The sequence below is a fragment of the Labrus mixtus genome, chromosome 17 (assembly GCF_963584025.1).
Source record: "Labrus mixtus chromosome 17, fLabMix1.1, whole genome shotgun sequence".
Lineage (NCBI taxonomy): Eukaryota > Metazoa > Chordata > Actinopteri > Labriformes > Labridae > Labrus > Labrus mixtus.
In genome coordinates, this window is record NC_083628.1 from 15792660 (window position 1) to 15807225 (window position 14566).

The window sequence follows — 14566 nt, forward strand, 5'->3', positions numbered from 1 at the left end:
GAATCACTTGTTCTTTAGTGTTATTTTCTATGCATGCCCCTGATGGTGTCAGTCAAGGAAACAGCCATGATTTACATGTACATACATGCCATTTACATGGCAGAGGAACATGTTGAGTGACACTTTTAAATGTTAAAAGACAGTGGGATTAAATGTGTTCGTCAGAAAATAAGTCGTGCACATGTACAGGAGAAGCTCAGCTAAGATATTCAACCAGGGGTGGCAAGAATCAACATGAACTGAACATTCTACATACAGTACAAGCTTTGTGATCTTTGATACAAGTGATTGCAAATGAGCTCATAGATTCAGAAAATGTCGTTGTTTTTAACTTTCTAAGGCCACATTTTTACTAATAAAGGGAAGAAAATGATTCCATAAATTCTTGGTAGTCTGATTCCGATGTCCCTCATTAAATACATTATTCACTTCAGCTTACTGAGCGCTGTGATGTCAGGGACTAATACATGCACTTTTTCTTTTTATCCCTTCAAATTAAAAGCGTGAGAAACATGAAGCTTTATTAGATATGTCCTTCAGCGGTATTAGACATGTGTCTGAACCCCTGAGCTTACAAAGTGTTATCTCTCTTCTTTTGAAATGAGAACTATCTGCTCACTGAATGACTTCATTCACTGACGAGAACTATCTGGGCCTGATATAATATAAGACAAAAGATAACCAATTACCTCACATCGAAACCAAGAAAATAAATGCAGGTCTTTTTAGTCTTTTTTTTTAACGATGGAGAGGGATGTTAAAAGAAACACAATCACAGGCTGAGTAACAAAATGATACCCAATTGCAAGATTTTACAAAATTATTGTAAGGTAATATATTTAAAAAAAAAGGTTCCAATGCAAAGTCAAAATGATGTTACAGTCTGGATGATTTGCCAGGATGCTTGTGTGAAAAAAAAATCCCTACGGGAAGGCCCACAAATGGGAACCTTTTTTTCAGAATGCGGCAACATCAAATAAAGCACTGGAGCTTAGTGTGCACGCTCTGTAACTGAGCTCTGTTTCTTCAGTACATTGCACAAGATAATATACACACAACCGTGAAAATCACACGTTGTTGCTCCGTGTGGCAAAATCACTCAAATTGTCTGTGCTGCTGATTCATAAAAAAAAGCTGCCTGCTTGGATGTAGATTTTCTCTGTTTTGCTTCTAGCTTTGGAAAACGGTATTCATGTCAGGTTTTGTCACGGATTTTTTCTTTCATCCAGGAATTACTCTATTTGGGATGTCTGAGCGTGAGGTGAGAAAGAGGTGCGGTGAGAAATACGTGTACGCTGCCAAGTCTTGCAATACTGTTTCTCCTGGAATGAAAAAGACTTCATTTGGGATCAGGAGGAGGAGAAATGGCATCCACATACAGTATATCTGAAACTTTTAACACCCCTTCATCTCTTGTCTTCTTGGACTTTATACAGTCTGACAGGAACAATTCCCTTTTCCTGATCAGGTACTATTTGCAGTTCTATAGAAACTACTCAAAACACCAAATTTACATTGTCTGGAATTTGAACATGGCTAATAAACATATTTGAAAAGACTGAAGTGCAAAAGAATAAATGAACATGCAAACATACATGAGCCATGCATTTCAACCAATCGGCCAATCAAATAAAGGCCCAGCTAGTCGACCACCCTCAGATTCATTGGTGTCAATTTTGATTCTAACAGTGAGAAATAACAGAAGACCAAGAGATGTAAGGATTAAGAAGACGTGGTAAAAAGGAACAGCACCCTTGCTATTTAGGAAATAAAAATGCATTTTGCAAAGACAGCGTGTATATAACACCAAAACATACTGAACAGAAGAAAGACAGAGGAACTGTAAGTTTCAAATACACTTATTTGTTTGACTTTATACATTGATTTAGCTTATACTAGACAAACTTAACGCAGATTAGATTTTTTCCTCTTTTTGTGCTGGCCTGTAACCAGGCAGCAGCAAATATGATTTAAAATGTAATTAATTTGTCTTTGCTGTTTTTTGGACGGGGGCGTATAGCCTAGCAGTTATCTTATGTACCCCATGTACAGAGGATGTGGTCCTTCCAAGCAGGCGACCAGGGTTCAACTCCAACCAGCGGTTCCATTACCGCATGACGTCCCCCACTCTCTCATTTCTGTTCTGACTCTATCCACTTTCCAATTGATAAAGCTGGATTTGTTTTCTATAAAGTAAACAGAATAATCAAAGGAAAATCCACCGTATTCAAATCTACCTAAATGTAGAGGCTGAATTATATCATTCTGACCAATCAACTATTCAGGTTGATTGTATGACAGTATAGGGTGTGGATGAATGTATTCTCTTTCATGTTTTTAACCCTGTATCTTCCAATTAGACTCCACTTATTGAGGGCTGATACTAACCGTTTTGTCTTGCACTATGCCTTTATTAGTCAGGGGTGATGTCATGCAGCAAAGGGCCAAGGTCAAGAGAGAAATCCAGGCAGGTGCTGCAAGGACTCAGCCTCTGGGGGTCCGCTCAAACATCAGATCTACTCTGCGTTCCCCACATGCCAATTCTATTTTAGATGGCCACTGTGGATTAAACCCTCAGGACCCTCCTGTAGCAAACCTTTGTGCTGCTTTATCACGTATCAGCTCTCCACTAACAAATAACTTCACAGGTAAACTGACCTTCATACTAAGACAAGTTAAATGATGTTATGTTATAATTCAAAATTATTTTTTAATCTTGTTCCAAGACATTTCAGATCAAACATTTCTCTTGCATCTCTCCTTCGGTTCTTATCACCATTTTCTCTCTTTTCCGCTATCCATTTATCTTTTGAAAAGGAGGGATGAGTGGAGGTGTTGGGCAGACAAGAGAGGAAGGTCATTTTAAGTTCAGTCATCCATATGAGAAGAAGAAAAGAGAAAGCAAGTCAGAGAAAAGCGGAGTGAATGATTTATACTGTCATTCGTGTGACCGCACAGAGACAGGGCCTGCCCGGCGATGCATTCAGCGCGACTTGATCACTCCATCCGCTCATTTCATCCGGATGAGTGGACTTGTAATGCTCCCATGCCCTTTCTTGCTTGTCACCTCCATTCCCCCCCCCCCCTTAAGAAAAGTAAAGGACAGCAGGGAGGATTGAGGATGATGACGAAGTTCTTATCAAAACGTGAAGACATGGTCACGTTTTGAAAAATGGTCCTGTTATGCCAGCAGTCATTTCCTTTGCACCAGAGTGAACACACACTCTGCAAAGGCTCTATAAATTCACAATCAAACACAAGATAACAAGCACACAGCGGGTTTCAGCATGAACACAAAAGAGGAGGTGTGTGAATGCTGGTGTCTGTACAGAGTGAATAAATGTATGAAAGAGTGAAAGAATGAGTCAGTGACAATTTGGAGTTTACTAAGGCAAACACAAATGCACTGCCTTGTGGTTTCCAGTGCTGTCAAAAAAATCAGACCGATACTTCTAATACAGCTCATATATAAGCTTTTCTACTTTTGATTGGCAGAGCTGATTGAATTCCATTTCAAGCTGCTGTCATCCTGTCGTCATTTCAAACTCGCAGATCTTCCTCAGCGAGTAATCACACTCTTTGAAAAGTGTTTGATGAAAGACATTTGGCCAGATCATTCAGGATAACATTGAATGAACCGATCCATCAGCTCACGCTGCAGAAAGCCGAGACGCACGAATGAATATGTTTCACAGCGATGACAGTAATAAGAGACCTAATAAAGCGAGTAGCACAGATTATCATTCATACTTTGATTCATATTCATATTACAGTAATAATAAACCTTGCTCTGGTAAAATAAGACATCTGGTCACAACTCAAAGCTCGAGATTACCAAAACCTGAACTTAAAAAAACTTTAAATAATAGATAAGCACATAACTCTGATATTTCCACAAGTTCTTGCATTTTTTCTGCCTTTAACTCACTACAGCAGGATAACAATTTAATTAGGGATGCATATACGTTTACCTCATCATGTCAAACATTAATTTTCCAATGAAATATTTCAATTGTTGAATCAATGGAATATAAAATACACATGAAAAATGCCCATACCAAGCTTGAGAGACCTAATCCTGTTTCTAAATGCTGCGTGTGTCAAGCCAACAGTCCAGAGCACAATGCTAAAGTTTGAAAAGCAAAATGACTCAAGAGTTAAGAAACTAATGCTTCTTACGTGTGAGAAGCTGGACCCAAGCGGAGCACTGTGATTTATGAGCTTAAACGATTTTTGGTTGATTTTGTTGAGAATTTATTCTCAGTCCATTGACTTAGTCATTAATCAGTTAAGCACTTCAACATTTTACTCTGGAGCAAACATAAACAGTGTCCCTGTTAGTCTGGGCAGTAAAGGTTTTGCTGTGAACAAGTCTTAAATATTTTGTAGCCAATAAGTTTACCAGCATGTTCACAACACTTGAATCACACAAAAAATGTTTGCATAAAAAGCTCAAGGCGACTAGAGTAACACCTGAGGCACTCACACTCAACCATAGCTAACCCTGGGGCTGCTCCTGTAGATGCCAAATGGTACGTGGTAAACTCAACTAATTACCTCAATGAAATCAAATCTGGGTTAAGGGAGAACACGCTGTAAGGTTGGACTGCAAGTTGTTGTGACGCTGATCTCTTAAAACTTCACCATTACCAGTAAGCTGCCCATTAACCTGTCAGGTGTAACACATTCACACAATATATGTTCAAGTTCGATGGTAAAGAAGTTCAGCAAACAAGTGTACCTACAGCTAGAGGTAAAATGCTTTAAAAAGTAAGCATAAAGTTAAACATGTCCAGAAAGCGCAAATGGATAAGTGCTGGACAGTTTGCTAAAAGTAAAAAGGGTTGATGGTTCACTTAAAAAAGATAGTGTTAAAAAAAAGTTAGCCACCAGTATGAGTTGTTAATATGGTAACATAAGACAAAATGATCAATGGCTGAAACACTTGCTAGAAAATAATAATGGTTTAAAAAGTTAGATAAAAGATAGCTGGTAGGTAAATGTTTGAACAGCAAGCATTATGGTTAGAGTAAAAGTGTTATGGGGTAGTAAGAGTAATGGATAAATTGTTGACAGTAGGAATTTAAGATTGAAAAGGCTACCTTGAAGTTAAAAATGTGGCTGAATCAGTTGAACCATTGAACTGATGGTTGAAGTAGTCAGACACAATTGACAGAGATTGAAAAAGTGACCTTAAAGTTAAAGATGAAGAATGGTTGAATCCGTCAGTAAATAATAAACAGAATTTTTAAAATGATGGATCCATTTTTGGTGAAGTGAGGATGAATGGTTTTGAAATGAAGCTACAAGATGAATAGAAACAGTTTAAATGGTCCCTGTATTTATTACAAAATGCATTTAAACTCTTAGATTAAAAATAAAATTCTCTGCTAAAGAATATATCTGAAACTATTTCATTCTGTGCTGCTGGCACTCAACTGACACATTTGTTCAAACATACTTTTAGGATTATAATAGCAGATAATAATGTTCTCACCTGGAGATCTGAAGGTCCAGGCCTCGTCATCATCAAAGTGCGTATCCCCAGCTGTGAACCTCTCTCCGGGGAAAAATGCGTGTGCCACGGTGCCCCCCGGCCCGTCAAAGGGATATCCATCATCGTGGTCGGCCTTTGTGAAGTCGATTTGAATGTCGGCGTCACTTCCTGCCACCTCGTGGAAGTTAAGTGGTGCGATGTCGCTCCAGACCTTCAAAGCGTAGTACATCAGGGCTCGAACAGTGTCCCTACCCAGTAAGGCTGAATCCTTAGGGAAGGTCCGCACTCTGAGGGAAGAAAAGGAAGATATGCATACATTACAGACAAATTAAAGAGAAAAGAGGAGATGAAGGTAAAGAAAGGACATCCGGGAGTAGAAAGAACAAGGAAGGAGATCAGGCTGATGAAGGAGGTGGTGAAGAGAGACTTGACAGGAGAGCAGAGTATAAGTAAAGACAAGAGAAGAGAGCTTGGCAAAATGAAAGGAGAGAAATGATGATTGACAAGAAACAAGAGGAGAATAAAGGGAAAATGAGAGGAGGAAAGGTTAATAGAGGTCGAATCCGTTGGGGGGAGACAAGGGAGGAGGAAGGCTGTACGGGCTGCAGGGTTGAACATGGAGATGGAGAAGAGACAAGTAAAAGACTGGGAAAGAAGGTGCAGGAAACAGAAGGGGAAGTTAACAGATGCGTTGGTATACAACAAACAAGAACATTTTTTTTGTTTGTTTTCATATTCGATGTGATCCCATCAGTTTTTGCATTTCATGGCTAGGTGCTCCTGCTGCTCCCAAATACTGATTATAAACTGGGAGTACAATGTGCATTTGAAGAGATTATGGCATCTGCTCTGAGAACTCGTCTTTTTTTCCTTTTTTTCTTCCATATTTCATTTTCTTCCTTCCGCTCATCACATGTCATCTCTCGAGCTATTTCCTCCTCTCTGCCCCAGTAGAAACCGAACAAGAATAAACAGAGAACTCCTCAGATGTCGCACAAAGTTTGTCTACCCCATCTCAAACTATATTAGCTTTCCTTCCCCATTCTCTCCTATCTCTCATTCCCTATCTTTCTCTTCACCCATCAGTCACCGGGTCTGTTTACTCCTCTCCTTCTACTAGATGCACTTGCCTTCTCTCTCCCTACAAAAGCACTGTTTTACAAAAAGGCCAGAAAGAGTGCAGCCTTTTAGACCCACCGCTAGTGTAAAACCTGAAATAAGTTTTCTTTATAAGTTTAGATATCAAATCTGAGCGAGCAGTGTCAAATGATTTCCTCCCACTAGCATCCCTTAAAATGTACACTTTATGCTGACATATTGATTATGTTAAGGGTAGTCCAGGTAGCATGCCATGCTAGGCTGCACTCTGTATATAGGACACACAGATTATTGACCATCTTAAGTCAATCTCAAGTCTTTCTCAAGTGGTGTGACTTGCATGAAATGAGAAAACACTGTAGCTCAATGATAACCTAGAGCACATATATGGCTATTGATTCACATTATTGATCATCAACAACTGACCTGAGGGTTAGGTTACAGCTACAAGGTACACACAGAAACACTGAAATTCACAAACAGGTGCAAGGCAAGCTGCGGAGAACATCAATCCATACACCTGTACCTGAGCCGAAACAATAATGACCCATCCGTCAAACTACCTGCATCTCTTGTTAATATCACATTTTGCATGGAAGAGGAAATGAAAGTGAAGATGAAGGCAAATCTTGGTGGTAAGGTCACGGTGAATGGAGAGAGGTTCAGTCAGCAGCAGGGACTGGAAAGAGTGTAGGGAGATTTGAGCTGAGCTGTGACTTTTTACTGATGTTGGATAAACAGTTTTATTTTTACACTTTAATTATTTTTTTTCCTTCTCAAGGGTTTGAACTTGGTTTTTCTGTGTTGCTGCTGCTTCAGTCCATTTGAATAGATATTCTTCAGCATACAATCATTAACTTTATATTTCACACACTATATGAGTTCACCTCTTCACCGTCAACAGGAAATATCAACTTTGAAATCCAGTCGTTGTCACCATGCAGAGAGCCATGCAGCGCAGTGCAGGAGAGTGTAATGACTGAGGAGTAATGTGGAGCACAGCTCAAGTTGATTCATGGAATAAAAGTGATTAATGAATCTGTATCATTAAGGAACAACAAGCTAAAAGAGTGCTCGGATGCCAGCAAGGCTATTAGGATTCAGAGAATGCTTTTTTCCGCTTGGGGCATGACAACCACTTTTCCTTAAGATTTCATTAAGCGGGGGATGCACAGGAAACAATGAATCTTCTAGATATATTAAATGAACCAAAAGGGAAAAAAACAGGCAACAAAGCTACTGCACTTTGGCAAGGTTACCAACTCACTGTGTGGAAAAGTTCCTTTAACTTTAAGATTTTGTTTTGTTAGTTATTCACAATAATATAATTGTCAAATAAGACTCAATTTTCCTTTGTATAACATAATCCTCAGTGAGTTCTCAAACAAATATCAGTGATTTATCTTGTGGAATCAAATCTAATGACTACTCAAAGACTGATATCCAGGGATTTTTTAAATGGATTTTTCAGTTTGTGTCACCTTGTCCAGCATATTCTTTGAGGTTTGGTTATCAAACATACACAACATTTCATAGCATCAATATAAAGGCAAAAACTGCCACACAATGTTGGTTTGTCCACCATCTTGTAATGGTAATGTTGTAAGAATAATCATTGGATCAACATTCCTGCTGTGAGAGACATGAGTGAAAGGGGAACTCTGAGAAATGAGATTGGGGTGTTGTGACATTTTCAAGAAATTGTGAGGAGTGTGACCCTATGTGTGAAAGGGCCTAAATTGTGCATCATGAAATCAGATAGTGGTTGCAAGCAGCATGATGGAAAAACAAAAGAATGACTTCTTAGTTTAAAACCCTTGATATGTATTGAGCTTCAATGTTAACACACGCACCAATCATCTTCTGTTTCACACGTGACAAAGTAGCAGCTTAAAGGCCCCGACACACCAAGGAGATCGGGCCTTTAGGAGTGCTTACAGCAGTAACAAAACACACTTTCAGTGGTAGAACTTGAAACGTGAAGTGACACCAAACATATTGTAACACTTGCCCTTTTCTCCCCTTAAAATTGTGTACACAAACTCGCTTCACAACAGAAATGTCACAAAAACTTCATTATGCCTCATCAGTTAAGACAAGCGGCACCAGCTGTGGGAAAATCACAATAAACATGTAGGTCAGGATAGTTTGTTTTTTTGACTGAAGTTCTCTCACTTAAAAGTATCTTTTCATAAAAAAAAATCCCTGTGACATCCCTATCTCCACTTTGTTGAAGCTGGCATCTTGAAAGCCAAGTTCCTGTTGAAAAAATAATTTGCTTGACATTTGTTTTAACTTCCTGAATTCTTCATGATTAAGAACATCTCGGTAAGTACCGGTGACTCATCTCTCATCTCCCCGACTGAAGCTTCTCCGTCAGAGAATTTCTTTTGCTCTCGAACTAGTTTTGGGATGTCTGGTCTTGGCGTAGGTACAGCAGGAGTTTATAATGAGGGATTCAATTCTTAACTTGTCTTTTGGTTCCTTCAAATTCTCAATTTTCTCCAAAATATGAGCACTATAAGCTGCAGAATCAGCCATAGTTAGCTTTATTCTCAAGCACATTAGGAGGGGGATCACTTGTCTGGCTCTCTGATCACTGGCTCTGTGACCTTGTGACGACCCTGACAGGTTACCACGGGGGGTAAAGAAGAACATGCTCACCCTCCATAAACAACTCACCTACTTATAAGTTGGAATCCAAATGTGGAAGGTGGTGTTGGATGGCTGACAATGTGTGTCACATAGAAATAGAGTACACTGCGATTGTACGTACATTTTGCTTGCCTACAATTGTCTTCTTGTTATTAATGTCACAGAATAAAACTATTTTATTTCAGAAGACCAAGCTGTATGTATCACATCTGCAACAGAAGCAAAACAAAACGAGACAAATTAATGAGAAAGAAAAGGGGGGAAAAAATCTGAAAAAATAGAGAGATCCTTTAATATGAGACATAAGGAAAAAAAAGAAGGGGTAAAAAGCAGAGACACAGACACTGTCCTCTTGCAGAAATATTTCTGACAACTCCCCACGGCTTTATCTTCCACATTTCTAACTTTAGTCAGAATCAGAGTTTGCTCTCCATGAGAATGACGGGTCCTCAAGTATCAGCGTTTCTGCAGGCTAGTACACGCAGAGGGATCAGTGATCACACAGACACGTTTCCATCTCTGACAAAGCATCTGATGTCGCCTTTTTTCTCACGAGCATAAAAAAAAAAGTTCCTCATTAGAATATGCTTGATCTTTTTTAATGGCTTGTGTTATAAGGTTTTAAGACAGAACATGGCTGTCAGAATGAAAGAGAGAGAAGAGAAAAGGCATACCGTTGATATACGGTAGCATGTGTGGGAGGGCAAAAGTGAGGGGTTTATGTTTTTGAATTTTATGGGAGCTGTTCTATCAACTCACAGTAGAAAATGATACATCAAGATTTACTGATCAGCATGAACCACAAATTGAAATGGAAGGGAAACAGACAACCAAATAATGCTGACCAAAATTCTTGCAGCAAAGGCAACGCCCTCCATTGTCTTAGCTTTAGCACAATGTAAACCATAAATCTTAACATGGATTGGGTGACTTTTCCTGAACATATAGCAGATTGGTTTTTGCTTAAGAGTCGTGTTGTGTCCTCTTGTCAGGCTGCATTGAATCTCGACAAGCTCCAGCTGGTTAGAAAAGCCTGTATGTAGTCTGAGATGCGAATCCCAGGGAAGCAAACAGTCCTTACAGCACCTGCTGCTTCTTTTGCTAGGTTGGTGCTGTGAGTGTACGGTATTATTTTAAAGGGGACATATTATGAAAAATCCACTTTGACAGTGTTTTTGAAGATATATTTGGGTACCTGAGTGTCTACCGACCCACACAATGTGAAATAAACCCATACAGTTATTTTGTGTTTGTGGTCTGCATAAGTTTTACAACACAGAGAAAAATGTTCCGTTTAAAATTTGCTCTCCTTGTGACATCACAGTGGGATTCTGGTAAAAAAAAAAAAAAAAATTCCCTCCTCTCCCCTGGTATCTCCACCCATGGACTCCACCCCCAGCTTAGAGCAAAACTTTTGCGCATGTCCGCCATTTTTATTCTTGCTAGCGAATGAGTGATGTCTACAGGGAAAACTCAGGGGGGGCTAATTTCATTTAAAGAGACACACACACCAAATTGGAGTGTTCTGAGAGAACTGGTTTATACAGGGTCACAAACCTCATCTGGTGCTTCAGTCATATTATATTTTGACCAAAGCACAGCACAGATGTTTCATTTAGACCACATGGGGACTGTTTGAAAAGGTAGAAAAGGGGAATAATATGTCCTCTTTAACATATTCTAGGCTTCCTTAGCATTACTTTTAAATGGAAGAGGCTGATGTGAGAGGACACCATTCAGAATGATTATATAATAAATGTTTTTTTATGGGTTATTTGAGTATGAATAAAAACGATGGGATTTATTTTTTGAAAGAGGGACAGGTTTCAGAGGATACAAATGTAAATTCAAACCATTTGGCACCAAAATACATCAACCTGGATTACTTTAAATGAAACCGGTTTAAAATCCTGGTACTGTATTGAAAAAGTGCGAGAAAGATTGCAGCCAACAGAAACAGACTGTTGTTAAGGTATATGGAGTTGGCTGCTGTCAGCCTAAAGAAACAGGTCTGTGATGTCACGCTAACTCTGATCGTCTTAACAAAAGATAATCAACCTATACTGTATAAACCCATTCACTATTCCAATGTATATGCTGTTATTTTCTAACTCACTACAACAAAGGAGAAAGTTCCCTGTTTTTACACCGAATGTAACCTTTAATGGTTGGAGAGTTCTCATGTATACATGCAATTTGCGTCTCCGGTCTGGGTAATTACTACCTTGCATTCAATGAAACACACCAACCTGCACAAAGGTGTCTTCCATACTCTGATAAGTGGGTATGTTTATTCACACCCTGAAGCCAGCAGTGATGTGTTGTCCAGGTTGTGCAATTGCTGATTTATAAATAGCAGGTTTCTAAAAAACCTTCCACTATAATCTGTAGCTGAAACATCCTTTCATGTAAACAAAAGGGCAAGTAGAAGTACCGACAGTCCTGTTTCATAACTACCTTATTCTAATGACAGAACTCAGTATGAGGTGTGGGGGTGAGCTAATGGAAAGGTCTGCAATTCATAATTTTTATTCACCCAAAGATTAGGAAAAATCATTTGACAGACTTTGAAATGAGTCGGATGGGCGAAAGGCTGATTAAGGTGGACTTAATTTTCTCGACCTGTTTAATTCCACGGCACGATTTCAACTTTAATTTGACAAGTTCGTAGGAGTAAATTAGGCTCATGTGTAGGTAAATGTGTGAAACTGCATGCTGGCTGCATATGTATGAGCTCAGGCTGATATGCAAGGACACAATCGTTGGCATTCACTCTTGCACACAGTCACAATCCCCTTCTACTTTTTACCTGCTTGACTTCTCATTTCAATGTCGTTCTTAGAGACCTTTGCATGGACAGAGTGATGATTCAGATGAAGACGGCAAGGGGGGGGGGGGGGGGGGGGGGGGGGGGAGAGAGAGAAAGAGAAAGAGATGAAGAAAAACTCTAAGACTCTTTTGCTGTCTCCGCCTTCAGCCTCTCAGCAGGCTTTTACCTCCCGTGGCTTCGCTCCTCCACAGAGACATGAGCTGACATCAAAAGTGATGCTAAAAAGTACACGCACACACACCGGGCGCACACTAAATATTATTCACCTCCTGCCTTCTGCCACCCTGTGCAGACATAAGCTGATTACCGTGAAAATTGAAAGCTCATAGGCAGGTGGTGATTCAGGTGCTCATATGCATTTTTAGCAGCATGAACGTAGCAACAGAAACACTCAATTCCCCTTTAAAAGGAAGAAAATATTTTCCCCGTGCTGTCTATTACTAAAACCTCCTTGTACATCTATTATACACACACACACAGGCGCTATGACATTCAGGCTAAAGATGAAAGACATTAAATTAAAAGGCTCTGCATGAGTCCACTCCCTCTCCACAAATCTGTCTCCCCTCCGTTCATTCCAAGTCTCACTTATCCCTCATTCTCTGTCTATCCGGACTATCACAGTCTCAGATAGTGATATGAAACTTGAGGAAAAAAATGAATGGGTCTCTAATAACACAATACTCAAGTAAGTTATTCTTATTCTTAGGTTCCAACAAGCAATTTCACAGGTTGGTGGCCTCAAATGGCAGCAGAGAAATGAATGCTGATGGCTTCAATAGCTGGGAATTACATTGCATGATGTCAGTAAACTCGACTGGCAGAAATGCTTTGTGACACAGGCACATTGGTCGATTTGTGATTAACCACTAAATTGCAACTCTCACAACACAAGGTACACTAAATGTGCAGGTTAGACAGAAGAACTTCAATTTCAATTCCTCCTCAAGATAATTAAATTCGAGTCAAGGAGGAATGAAGTGGCTTCTTTGTCTGTTTAAACTGGAATTAAATGGTTGTGTATTTTAGACATAGTGCATGTTTCAATTTGAATAACACTGAGGCAGGGCGGCACGCCAGCACAGTTCCTGGTTTGTGTCTTTCAGATTGGTCTATCTGTGTGGAGTTTACATTCTACCTATGCCTGTGGAGGGTTCTCTCTGGATAGACATGACTGTCAGCTAACTGATTATCCTATAGCTGTTAATGTGTGTGTATAAGGTTGTCTGTGTATCTATATGTCATATGGATTCATTTGATTCATATTCCTCTAAAACCCTATTGCAGTAGCAACGTAATACAATACTGCTACTTGTTAATATTGACAGATTGTCCACGAGTGTAATGGACCAACTTGTGCATCTTATGAGCATAACCATGTCTGAACAAAATGTTGACGATTATGATGAAAATGATCCATTATATGATAACTAAGAAGAATGTGCTCATTTCGTATGGTTATAATTATCCATCATTTTATTCCTATGTGTTTGGTGATCGTCTGACATTACCTCATCTTTTTGGATCTAATTGATGATTAGACAACTGTCAAATGAACTGCTGTGAAATACACATTCATCATTTGGTAATCCATTATTTTTTCTCTTTAGGTCAACTTTAAGGTCAAAACTTAAATTGGTTAGATATGTGGGTGTATGACCCAAACCATATGACATTACCTGGCAGTAATTTGTGTTTATAGCTACTACTTTATAAACGAGCAACACTTTGCTAATCATACTTCCACTAAAACTATTGAATATCCTTATTTTGAGAATGTTAGCACACTGACATTTTCATTATTACATTGCACCACTGTGCCGATACAGTCTCAGAAAGCTGCTAGCATTGCTTTAAGGTCCTGACACACCAAGCAGATGGCAAAGAACTAGTGGCGACGAAGTCCGCCTGTGGCGTCGACTCACGTCTTGGCCAAAAAGTTGTACTAGAACGCACCTCAAAGACTACAGCCGACGGCCAACCACCACGTACGTTGTGCGCATGTGTGAGAAGAAATAACTCTCCATGACAGCAGGCGGCGGTAGTCCGTTGTTATGTTACGAGAAGACCATTTTCACACCGCCGTCTGGCACCACTCGTATTATAGGTAACCTACTAATCGAGAATAATGTTTGGTAAAAAGTTGACGATGGCACTGGCCTTGTCAGCCCTTGGTCTTTTAGTGGAAAAAGAAAAGAAGAGGCGGAGGAGGCAAATAATGAGAAACCGCACTAAATAGGTGACAGCATGGATACTACAGCGACATGCTCAATGGGCTTTCCCGAACGTGTGTCGAGAGCTGGAGATAAATGAAACCTCCGAACAGCCAATCCGAGAGATCCATCTCACCGACCAAAAAAAGGCTGACGAGGGCCGATGGGTAGCAACAGAGCCGGACACACCCCAAAAACTAGGCCAACGACTGCTCACCAACGGTCCAACTAGGACCAACGGCCGACGATCTCCTGTGTGTCAGGGGCTTTAGA

At 39.8% G+C, this 14566-nt stretch overlaps 1 protein-coding gene across 1 annotated transcript in view; it reads right to left on the minus strand.

Annotated features, from left to right (window-relative positions):
- Window positions 1–14566, minus strand: part of LOC132992359 (matrix metalloproteinase-17-like) — a 78193-nt gene that overhangs the window by 28136 nt on the left and 35491 nt on the right. The window contains exon 4 of the mRNA XM_061061606.1: window positions 5498–5784. Within this exon, the coding sequence (XP_060917589.1) occupies window positions 5498–5784 (287 nt within the window). The remainder of the gene's footprint in view (window positions 1–5497; window positions 5785–14566) is intronic.